The following is a 12,825-nucleotide window of genomic DNA, read 5'->3' on the forward strand; positions in this document are numbered from 1 at the left end:
AGTAGACACACAAATTGCTATGTTAATTGCTGTTTCAGTACCTCCCAAAGAATTTCCACGTTCAAAGCGTGTCGCGATTGATTTTATTTCAATTTTTTTAAATATATTTTTTTAACTATAACCTCGTGATGTTTATTTCACAAGTCTGTCTTAAGAACATCATTGCAATGTGTTATAGGACCGAAAGGCTGTTTTAAAAAGAATTTTTAAGATTGTGATAGTAATTAAATTTTATGGATGTGAACTGTTACAGAGTATATGATACAGCTAGGCTTGTAAATGAATGTAATAATTGTAATCACAACGGTATTTATCCATCTCCTAATTAGATTAATAGCGTTCTGTTTAGTTCACTGATTAACTAGTTTATGTTTTATTATTATTATTATATATAATATTTACGAATATATAAGCGTTTTGGTTTTTATCGTCTTTAAGACAATATAAAAAGTCTACTAATCCTTTTTTGAGCTATTGTCTATTTAATGATGTTTTAATGAAAGCTTCATATGATCTAGAATTTAAATGAAACTAGTATTATTCGGATTTACTACGCGGATTTTATTATTTAAAAACTACATAATCCCGACGTTTCGGTTACTTTGCAGCAAACGTGATCACGGGCACTGCACACCTCGTCTGCCCATAATATCGAAAATCTTAGATCTCATTATGATCTAGAATTTTTAAGTTTTTTCTACATTTTAATAACTGGAGAAACATTTTATAAAATTGTACGTCTTTAAGGAAGCGATGTCACACTGACCAGCTCTACTAGTTGGTTTGCCACATTTGTATTATTAAATGATACCCAGAATTAAAATTATTCATTCCTTTTTTTGGTGATGTTTGAAAAAATATAAATTTTATCATTACATGAAGCTCCCTAAAAATGCTACGGACAGTTTCTAGAAACAGACTTTAAGAGCCCACAGGTGTGTGTCAGTACGAAAATGTTTTAGTTGCAAAACAAAAAGATTTGTGAATCTATGAAATTTATTTGTCACGTGGGCTTGATTTTAATTGTTTGCAGATTCTATAATATTATTAGTATTTGGGAAATATCCGTTTTTTTATCTAAATTGTGTAGATAGTTTAGATAAGCACGAAATACTCATAAAACTACTTATGGCTAAGTCCCGAAGTAAAATCAACAATGATTTCTTTTGTATATATATATGTGTTTACTATTTAGTTTCTTAATTTCCTAATGTATTTGCTAATCACTATGTATTTTTGTTAATACTTGCTAAATCTTTGTCCTCAGATGCATATCGACGGAGCGTCAGTTCCTATCGGACTTTGTTTCCGGCGTCGAGAACACCGCCGGTGGTAGACTGGCCCGCTGGCTTGCTCCGGGGCCGTGTGTTGAACCCTCGCGATGTGAACTCAAACAGCCTCTAGGGCCAGCTGTGCCTTCCTCTAGAATCAGCATGCCCATCATCATCAGGGATCAGTACGGGGACATCGTCATATCCCCAGCACTCAAAGTCGAGGTAAGCAGCGTGTAACGCTAAACAAACATGCGTACATGTAACGAGATCTAAGACATTCGCGAGTTTTATTCATTTAAATGAAACTAATATTATTCGTTCACATCTCGTCTGCCCGTGATCACGGTTGCTGAAAAGTAGCCGAAACGTAGGGAGTATGTAGTTTTTTACAAAAATAGAGCACGCTTAGTATATCCGAATAATATTAGTTTCATTTAAATGCATACATGTGTTGTAAATTGCCTTTCATGAACGTAGGAACAAGTACATTAAGTATATTATTTTTAAGGAAAAAACATCATAATTATTCTTTTAATATAAAACTGTCTTTCATCTACATATAATAATTTTTTTATATTTTCCGCCTGACTTTTTCTTACATATATTTTTATCAAATGTTCTTTTCAAGATCTATTTTATAAAATATTGTACTACTTCTCTTTTATTCGTGTCATAAAAAAATATTCTAATTTTCGAAATATCGGTAACAGAACAAATAAAAAATTTCATATACTATTATTCATTACGTAATGTATAAAGATATATCAAATGATATTGTTATATTTAACAGGTATAAATCTAAAAATAGATCTTCCAACAGGTCCCATTATAAATTGGAAGCATATGCAAGAGTAAATCCGATAATATCAGGAGCTACGGAACCATTATGCTTAGGTTCTCAGTGTCACTTTAAAATCACATTTACTAAGAATTCTATAACATCACACTAACACTACGGAAGTAATAGAATATTAAGGAAATGTTCCAAAAAAAATTACTATAGCTGCTTTCATATTAATGTTTTAGGACCAATATCTAATTAGTGCTCTTTAACGTACCCTTTACTTAATAGATTGAGGCACTCTTTAACATACCCAAACCAATAAAATCCTTGTCGAAAGCTGTTATGTTTTATAAAAGAAAATATATTCAATCTACTATATTAAGATAATCCAATCTCTAAAGTTTACTGAAGTGTATAGATCGAGATATCGAGGCTGTGAGTGCATCGTAGTATGGAAATGGAACAGAAATATCGAAACTAATGAAGGCTGCACAATTATTCATAGAAATACTCTAATATATATGAAATATGCTTTGATATAACTTTATGAATGATCACTAATAATCATACAACCCGACCTATTTCAATCAAACAGTTTGTATGGAACATTATATTATTTCCATATTATATTTGTTTCTACTGCGATTTCCACGCTATGATCTATTTATATTTGATTTACCGTTATTCAAGGAATGGAGGTATTATGATATTACTATAGAATATTTGTATTGCTTTATCAACAAAATACGTCACTCGACTTATTAAGAATATTAATTGTTTTTGTATTTAAAAACGGTTTCGAAACTTGCAAGTACCAATGTGATCTTTTCATATGTACTTTCTAAGAGTATTTTGACACCACTGACAGACGGTGAAGGAAAACATCGTGAGGAAACCTGGTCTTATAATTTCAAATTATAAGATTGAAATCGCCAACCCGTCTTTAGCAAGCGTGGTGATTAATGCTCTAACCTTCTCCATGTGAGAAGAGGCCTTTGCTCAGCAGTGGGCTCCGATAGGCTGATGATGATTTAAAAAATCTCTTATGAAATAAAAATTTTACGTATTAGTTGTGGTAGTGAATGTGAATGGAATAAAGATGAACACGTGATCCTTTTTTTCGTTTTCTAAACAAGCAAGGCAGGTTTTCACGCTAAAATAAAAATATTTTTATCATAAATTTATGGTGCAGTTCAACATTACACACTCGTATTTTAGAGCACGGCATTTTTGTCATTAAAAATAATAATTCTTAAACGCTCGTAAAATTTAAGAGTTTTTTTTGTGTTTAATAAACATATTTTCTTATTATTTCGTAAACATGTATTATTTTGAATAGCACGTTTTAGGTTTAACGTATTAATCGACCCTACGACAACTAGATGGCGTTACGTCATTTCTGGATCGCGCTAGTGAAATATTCCCCTCACAGTATAAGGGTTGTGAGCATCCCCCGTTCTGTACGATACTTGTGGATTTCCCATTTCGTACTGGTTGCCATGACCTAGGTTCGATAATAATTTTTTGAAAGTTCCTAATCGTAACTGATTACGGAACTTAATAATTCAATATAGTACATATATGCATCTGTTGCTTACCACGTTTCTATTTTCATATTGGTACATTTACATTCATTAATAAAAAAATTGTTATGTATGTGTAATTGAGTATAGGATAGAGGATAGAGCAACTGAATCTTAATGTTTTCTACTATTTAAAGTTCTGTAAAAATGTTAGCGTATCAATTGATCAATTGGAACTGTATGCAGTAAGTGTCGAATAAATTAGTATACTTGACTCTGTGTCATAATGCAAGTACAAATATTTTTGATGAATACAACAAAGAATGCAATGCCTCTATAGAATTTAAACGTCTCGACGATTGGATGAAGTAAGTATATATATAAATATATACATAATAGGATTTCTTGAGTTGTGTATATTTCTCAATATTGTGCATGAAAAATGAATAAAAATTGGGTTAATCAGGATGAATTTTATTATATATGTATAATAAACATGGTAATAAGTCTAGGTAAGGTAAGTGTCTATATTGTTAGGGCTGCATTTCTTTTGACGGAAATTTTGCATTAAAAACAGTGTGTTACAATTTGCGTAAGTATAGTCAAGTTAGTTAGCTGTCACAGTAACCATATAAAAAAAATAAAAAAAGTATTAATTTCAGTTTTTTCCTATTCGTATTTCAGATTTTAGTAACTTCCACTTTGATTTCATTTTACTCACTAATTTTCTAAAATCAGTTTCTTTCAAAAATATACACCGATTGTTTATCAAGCTCTATCATCTCTTCAGTGTTTTCCTTGGTTTTTTGGCGTGATTACATCGAACTGGAGTAATCGAGGTTGGTAGTAGAGATTCTGTGGTAGACGTGTTTGAGAAAAAATTTCCGTTGTTGAACGTTGTATAGCAGAGCCCGAGCATGAGGAGTGACTGTTGGATTGTTAAAAACAAATAGGCAAAATAATGTGCAGTGAAATAGGACAACATTTGTAATCCAAATAGTTATTGATATATGAATAGTTGAATTCATTTTACTTACGAATAAAGCGAATGAATCCTCAGTACTATATTCGTTAACTTTTTTAATTTTTGGCTTCTTAATACTTAGCGATATGATACCTTAATCAAGAGCGAGTATGGTATGGTATGGTTTTTACACCTGAATATGTTATTTGCAAGAAAGTCAATACTTTTTATTCATATAAAATCATCGCGGTCAGAATTACACTGCCTTGTTTATTTTAATATTTAGGATGTTTTGAAAAGTTATGTTATGCAAAACTATATTGTAAGTATTTTAAATAAATTGTGCATAAAATTTGCTTATATTACTTATAAGTACTCGTTACTTTCTGAAACTTAAATTTTTTAGTCTCCTCTACGAGAACTAGATGACGCTACCGTATTCCTAAATCACGCTAGTGAAATATTCCCTTAAGGGTTGTGAGCATTACTCGTATCCGACGATACCTATTGATTCTCATTTCACAATGATTCTCACGACCCAGGTTTGATAATCCATTTATTGAGAAGTTCCACATCGTAACTGATTACTGGATTTAAGAAATATGTACATAATTATGAGTGTATATACAATATTAATGTTTATACGTAAATGAATCTACAAGAGTAATCAAAGTTAATGATAATATTATACCTTAACTATATTTCCTGGTATTATTAATGTTCGATAAACCAGAAATTACTTGGATATAAAGGAGAAGCTTAAAGTATGCTCGTAACGGTTTGCGCCACACACATAACTTGTTTGTATTAAAGATACGTTTATATTTCGAAGTGTCTTAGATTTAAAACAGAATATTATAATCCAGAATTTTTGTCACAACGAGTGCTTACTGATATCCACTATTGATTGGTTTTAAGATTCCGTTTTATATTGAAGCGGGTGATGTCTACTATATTTTTTATTAGTTAAAAATGGTATTGCTTGTGTAGGTGGTGATCCAGCGTGTAGAAGACAGCGCCTCCCGGAGCAGTCACCTGGTGGCTGAGAGACGAACTAGCATCATCGACGTGCCCTACCAGCCCACCGTCCGGGACACTATGAGCTTCCACGCTATTACAATGATGAAGGTGAAGGTCCAATTAAGACTGATCTATAACGATATGGAAGAATTCACTTGGAACTTTTAGAATACAAATGTTTTTATTCATACTCGTGGGTCATGTTGTAGCGGTTTTAGTCATATCTTTGAAGTCAATGTATGGGATCACGTAGAGAAACAAAATTCAAATTAAACTTAAGTCTGTCTTTCCCTGATCATTGATAGTCAACTTCAAGACGTCAATCACCTTTCAATAATGAAGAACCGTCACACTTTCTGTGTTTACGTTAAGAGCAACATCTCTTTCTAAGGCTACGATTTCGTTAACTGAACCCCAAGTGCAATTCGATTAATATTGTCATGGATTGAAGTTATTATTCGGTGTGGATTGGATTAAACCCGCTCAATAAATTTATTAATTAAACGTAATTCAAGAACCTGCCATGTCTACGTAAGACTCGAAGTCAGTTTACGAAAATATCATAATTACATACGAATATGAGAAAATGAGCTTGATTTTTGTGAAATTTAATTCGGTTATGCTGACAGCCTATTAATTTCTTTACAAAGTGCGTTGCCAGGTTTCCACTAAGTGCAGCACAAGTATTACGTTCGTTAGCATCTATAGATAATATAATCTACGATTTTCCCGACAGCTCCTTTAATGTAACTCAGTTTTACGAATACTACGCGGTTTTATTATTTTATATGGACGTGATCGTGACGTTTCAGTTCCTTGGCAGCGGTCTCATGCAGCATGTACAAAAATCAATCGCGTATAATAAAAACGCTTATGAGACTTTTTTGAGGTTTCCCATACAGTATAATCAAAAATCGTTTGATTCAACAGCACTGCAATGTACAGATCACGTTTTCCATTTCATTAAAAAAAATTATGTTAATTTTTGTCAAATTTTTTATATATTTTCTTTGAGCGTAATAACGGCGAAGTCGTTTAAACTTTGCCTTTGAAACGTTCCCTTGAACCAGGAGATTATTATATAATATATATAAATTTTATTGTGACAAGTCGGATGCTTTATTAATTAATTCAAAATTTCTTTTTTATTATTCTCATTTGTGTTGAATTCTATTAGAAGAAAAATATTTCTAGTACGAGTAAGTACTTTATATCTTATATATTACGGTAAGACGAGGGACGACGTTTTTCTTTAATTCCAAACAAGTTTTGAATTTATTTTGTTATTATAAATATTATAGGGGGATTGAGTGGAGGGGGATTGGAGAGAGAAGTTTGAATGAGAATGTCCCTACTAATGGTGCGTTAAAACTTTCAGCCCTATCAAAACTACTCGTTCGAGGAGATCCGTTACGCGAGCGGCGCCTGGGGTGGTACGAGTGGGGCGCTGGAGGCGATCGGTAGCGGAGGACGAGTACCTGCTGAGAGAATAGTGGTTGAAGCCCAGAAGGACGGGTCCTACACCGCCGTTTGGGTCCCGAGGGTCTCTGGCACGTACATCTTCAGGTGCACCCTGGACGATCATCCCGCTTCTCAGGTGAACTTTAAATAACATTTATAAAAAAAACTTATATTACGTCAAATATTATAATAAAAAAGGAGACAATCGCTATTAATGACAGCAGGGTGAAGTGGACTCTTATGCAAACATTAGGAGACTGGAAATGTTCAGGAGTTAGCTTGATTAAATGACTTTGTCACTATCTCTTGGTTTAGTTCAATCGGCGTCATTATAATTAGAATTAAGCGATTAATTTACGATACTTGTAATATGACGATGCATTGTATCGGTCGCAGGATTTAAAGGTGGAGGTGCTGGAGAGCGCCAGCGAGGTGTTGTCGGAGGAGCGCTGGGCGGGTTGTTCGGCGCCGTACCGCCTGAGGCGTTACACCGCGAAGGGCTCTTCCGGGCTGCGCGTGAGGGCCAGCCCCAGCCTACAGGCCGAGGAGCTGGGCCGTGTGCCGCCCGGCGCACACGTCGCCTTCGTCGAGGAGGTACAACGCATATCATATAGTGTAGTGTGTGCGCCGACTCCTTAGTGCGCTAGGCACGTTAGCTACCGATCATGGAAACGTTATGCACCGGTTTGAAAGTTTTTGAGAGCTTCTCATTTTATTATTAGTATTTAGCTGAAACGGCGAATGTTAACTTTTGAGATTTGCATGGATTTATAATAACATCACATTGAACAGTAGTAATAAGGTGGCTATAACAGCTGTTATTATAATTATTTTATTCTTCTTCCTTTATACACATAAATTTCATTTGTTACGTGATTCATGTTTTCTATTCTATACTATAATATATAATAATATTAATGTATATCTTTTGGAGTATAATTTAATCTAATTAGTGTACATTGATGATTTATTTGATTTTTTATTAATTTTTTTTTATTCATACGCATTTATTTCACACTTATACTATATCTTGAGCTGTATCACTTTGTTTTGCACACTATATCTATACGCTTATATAGTTCATATACAGCCGCAATGTTACTAATGTTTGGCCAGTGTGATGATATAATTACAGCAAGCGAATTAATGGGCAGGCGTACACTACTACTATTAATGTTGAGACGATACGAATCGTTGATCGCAGTTGATTAACAAGGATGGAACATGGGTGAGATTGAGCGGTGAGTCGGCCGCCACGTACGCCGAGGGCGGCGGGGGCGTGGGATGGTGCATGCAGTACAATAGAGCTCTGGACAGGACCCTGCTGCAGCCCGCCGAGGACGATGAGTCGCAGGTAGCTATGTGCATATATACATACAGACATACATGATATAAATAATGATATGTATATGTTATTGGAGGCTGAACATTGTATACAGTGATTATCTGTAGAATGACTTTTTGTTAATTGAAATTTTATAATCTGTTTGTAGGAAGGTCACAGACGTTTACGGAGTGTTTTTTTTTTTGCAATTGCTTCTTCCATATATCAATGCCATCCTTATCACAGAGACTTTCCTTAAACCAATTTTAAGTGGTTCTTTGGTGGGCCATAAATTTTTCTATTCCAAATAAAATATGACACAACTCAAAAAACTGGGAGTGGTGTAATTTCGGATCATTGTTAAGAAATTATTTCACTTCGTGTCTTAAGAATTAGTTCTTAAAATTGCAAGCCTTCGAACACCATCTCTAACACATCTCTGGTTGGCTGTTAGATAATGATGTTTAAACATTAAGCCCACGTTTTGTGCATTTATCAATTTTGTGTGCATTAAAGAATTAAATATAGTCAGTTATTCTCATCACATCAAAAATTTATATGCGATATATATAAAGATATGTTTCTAGAGTATAAACCCTAGATTAGAATTAAGTAACAACGATGTTGCTCATAACTTTATTCTATTCGTACTTATTATATTCCAGAGAAATATAACTCAATACCACTATTTTAAACTGCCCCACATTGGGCACCACTCACGTAGGTTACGTCGTTTATGGAAAGGAATTTATTAAAATTTTCCAATAGTTCCTGACATTAAATCGATCGACTAAACAAACTATGTCTATTTCGTTGCTGTAAAGAAAAACCGGTCATTGATATCGAAACGACTAGAACATGTCCGACTGAGATTACTTTCGTTTTATCTTAGGAAACTATCGATATTTTATATTCACCAGCATCACATCCCACGAGATAAAGACAAGTGTAGCGTTCTTTCAATATTTTATGTTAATGCATTTATGTAATGTAATTTTTATTGATGTAGGAGGAATACATGGCAAGTTGGAGCGGTTTTAAGGAGAACCAACAGGATCAGGCTCAGTGGCAGGACGATGACGCGGACGCGGCCAGTAACGGTAAAATATAGTGGCTATAGGCACGCCCTGCGACTCTACGCTTCAAGGCTTCATTATACCGGATACGTTACTATTTGTAATACTATATGTCTTTCTGTTTTTCTCTTAATACAGATTTGAGCTCTGAAGATCGACGCTTCCCATTTTCTATCCAATGTGACTTAAACACTGAGGTAAACTAAGTTTTTATTGTTAATCATATGTAGTTAATGTTCACAAATTACTTAAGTTTACGCGTGAACCGTGAAGCGCTGTTTAAAGCTAATTTTAACGATCACGGTTACAGAGCGACAGCAGTACAAGTCAACATATCTTCGGCGAGCCGAGTAAACGGGATCGACTTGCTAGAATCGAGTCCAGTTCTGCTCCATCACCTAGGTATATACTGCATATAATAAAACTTAAAAATATATTTAAACTGGGCTAGTTTAGTTTAGTGTGTGATTTATAAATGTATTGGTGTCTTTATGATTTTTGCTTGTGTGGACTTTAAAGGGCCCTACACTGCAACGTGCAAAATCGCACAGTGTATTATATGTAAAGAAAAATCAGATATAAACAAGTGTTTGTTTAAAGGAGGACTCCGCGTCGCAATAATGGGAACAGTGACGAATGGTGTTCACCCATCAAGTTCAGATCCAGCGACAACGTACATGATTTGGTCGACCTGAAAGAGGTGGGCTTATGATGAAATTAATGTATATTTAATGAGATAGTGTAAATAACTATAATATATAATACGTTTTTGTTTGTTTAAAGTCTGCGATCCTCGGCGGACGGGATGATATCAAGATGGGTCGCTTAGCTCAGACAGGAACACAGACTTCCCCAGAGAATTCCCTCGACGAAGCTGGGAATTCACATTATGATTCAAACGCGGTTATTATTACTCATTAAAGTTTTTGAAGTCACACTAGCTGCTTGCCCCAGTTTTTCGCACTCTCGCCTAAAAACTTCCCAGTCGTATGAACAATTATTCTTTAAATGTTATCTGAGTCATTCTGATAGAAAATATAATAATGTGAGCGTACATAAGCAACTTATGTTTTTTTTCAATTCATTAAAAATTCACCTCAAAGGGGATGTGTAATATATACTCAAATGTTTGTAAGAAAATATACTCAAATTGGTCATTTAAAATTATATTGACTAAACGTATATTTGTATCATCATATACACATTTCTTTTTACAAATGTGTGGTTGAACGCTTTATCCAAGATTGCGGACTGGTTATTATTTATGAGCTATATACAGGATGAGTCTGAGAGTCCGAGGCGTGTGTTGTCGAGGGAGAGGTGTCGTTCGTCTCGCAGCTCCTCGCCGCCGCCGCTACCAGCGCGGACGCACCATCCCAGGAAGAACGCCCTCAGTCCAGCTCAGGCCGAGTGCCTTAGAGCTGTATTCGCCGCCCTACTCTGGCATGAAGGTAATAATAGCAATCTTTACATCACACAGCAGCATATAGAAGTGAAAAAAGTATTACTTACATTATTATTATCAAACCTAGTTTGTTATAATATTCGTATATATATATCATGCAATCCTGTGCCGTCAGAAATTAAAGTTTTTGGTGCACTTGTATCTATGGACTTCAGTTCGTATATCTGTTTGAATGCCTCCTACGAAATAAACCGTTTCTTTCCATCAATAGTTTTAATATAGAAGTCATAGTTGTAACGGTGAATGAAACAAAGCTTTCTAGATACTTTTTTTTTGTGGAATTCTAGAAGTATATTTCTTTCACAAGGGAAAGTTTTTGCGGTATTATTATTATGTTGGATAGTCGATAAAATATGTACTTATTATGAAATTGATTGTATAGAAATTATCTTGTTAGTATATATTTAATGTCTAATAAGTATTACGACAGTTCCGTGGATATTTGGACACAAAAGTTTTTCTCTTAAACATTCACGAACACGGCTGGACACGTGTCATTTGTTACCAAAATGTATCCAGAAATATTCTGTCTAGTTTATTTTAGCAGCTGCCGATGAATCTTCCCTCCCCTTTCAAGGTCGCCATGACCCTTTATTCGCTCCTATTCTATTTTCGCTACCACTCTATATAAAAACTGTCATGTATATTTGTGTATTTATTGTGTATCATGTATGTAGTGGATAAGCACTAGAAAAATTAAAGGCTAAATATTAATTTTCTATACTGTTTGTCCAAAAAAATGTACAAAGTCTATCGGTTGAACTTTACACGAGACGAGTAAAGGGGGAATTTTTTTTTTTGTTATATTTTAACGAGAATCCAATAAAATAATTCAATAAAAGCTGACGATGCGATACTGTACTATAATTGCAGGGACCGTGCATGACGCTATCGCTTGCGCGGCCTTCCTCAAGTTCCACCCGCAGCTGCCTAAGGGTGGCGCTCGTGTTGTTACGAGACCCCAACCAGAAGCCGCCCCTGCCAGACCACAACGACACTCCGTCGAGGTTACCAATGCAGGTGAGCTGTTGTCGTTGCTTGTGTATGTATGTCTTGATTATCCTAAACAATCTCTTCTCACACCGTGTGCTAAATATGTATATCATGTATTAATAATGATTCATAGAATCTTTTTGGAATATAAATTTAATATATATATATATATACTTACATTTAAGTACATTTACGTGTATATACATATATACGTAAATGTACGTACCATACACACGGTACAAATGCTAAAATAAAATTCCATACATTTTTTTTTGTCTGATTGGTCTAGTTAATGTCTTGAACGGCCATACCGATTTTAATGACACTCACTGGCAGATAGATGATGTAATACAGAGCGACTTGGTTGACTATTTTTTTTTTTATTAATGGGAATAGTATAAAAATATCTTTTTCGTGAAGGAAGTCTATTCATTATAAGATGATAATTATATTGTTTTATTTGTGAAGGCCAATATTTACATATTCACCCGTCTACTCTGGAGACGTTGACACGCTCTGGTACCGAGGCCAGTACGAGCCGCGCACGGAAGTCTGATATAGATGTGGCCATCCGTGAAGAAGATGCCGGATTTGTGACCCACATACATGAAGGTACCCCGAAATCATAATATACCATCAATATTTTTTACACATATTGAATCTGCAGTCATAAATTATTATACTTCTGAAATAATTACAGTCATTACGTAAATATTCGTAAATGTTGTGGTTGACTTAATTATATTTAAAATTTACTAAGCTACAGATTAAAATTAGTTTTGTGATATTTTAATAGTGTCAACACCGGCCGTGGTAAATGTTCTGCCGCCGGCACTACGCGCACTCGTCGCCTTATGGGACGCTCTCAATGAAGCTGAGCAACTCAATGTTGCTACCGACAAGTAAGAAGTTTAATATTAATATCGGACACCAAAAGAAAG

The 12,825-nt window shown here is 34.6% G+C and overlaps 1 protein-coding gene across 7 annotated transcripts in view; it reads left to right on the top strand.

The window, feature by feature from the left end:
* LOC116777937 (E3 ubiquitin-protein ligase MYCBP2) overlaps positions 1 to 12,825 on the top strand; it is a 72,492-nt gene that overhangs the window by 41,742 nt on the left and 17,925 nt on the right. For all 7 annotated transcript variants that reach the window (XM_061526108.1, XM_061526113.1, XM_061526110.1 and 4 more), the window contains exons 35-48: positions 1,268 to 1,496; positions 5,536 to 5,673; positions 6,944 to 7,162; positions 7,423 to 7,620; positions 8,231 to 8,380; positions 9,360 to 9,450; positions 9,565 to 9,623; positions 9,737 to 9,828; positions 10,027 to 10,126; positions 10,210 to 10,329; positions 10,706 to 10,877; positions 11,765 to 11,911; positions 12,353 to 12,496; positions 12,681 to 12,786. In XM_061526108.1, the coding sequence (XP_061382092.1) occupies positions 1,268 to 1,496; positions 5,536 to 5,673; positions 6,944 to 7,162; positions 7,423 to 7,620; positions 8,231 to 8,380; positions 9,360 to 9,450; positions 9,565 to 9,623; positions 9,737 to 9,828; positions 10,027 to 10,126; positions 10,210 to 10,329; positions 10,706 to 10,877; positions 11,765 to 11,911; positions 12,353 to 12,496; positions 12,681 to 12,786 (1,965 nt within the window). The remainder of the gene's footprint in view (positions 1 to 1,267; positions 1,497 to 5,535; positions 5,674 to 6,943; positions 7,163 to 7,422; positions 7,621 to 8,230; positions 8,381 to 9,359; positions 9,451 to 9,564; positions 9,624 to 9,736; positions 9,829 to 10,026; positions 10,127 to 10,209; positions 10,330 to 10,705; positions 10,878 to 11,764; positions 11,912 to 12,352; positions 12,497 to 12,680; positions 12,787 to 12,825) is intronic.

Source organism: Danaus plexippus, chromosome Z (genome assembly GCF_018135715.1).
Source record: "Danaus plexippus chromosome Z, MEX_DaPlex, whole genome shotgun sequence".
NCBI classification, from domain to species: Eukaryota; Metazoa; Arthropoda; class Insecta; order Lepidoptera; family Nymphalidae; genus Danaus; species Danaus plexippus.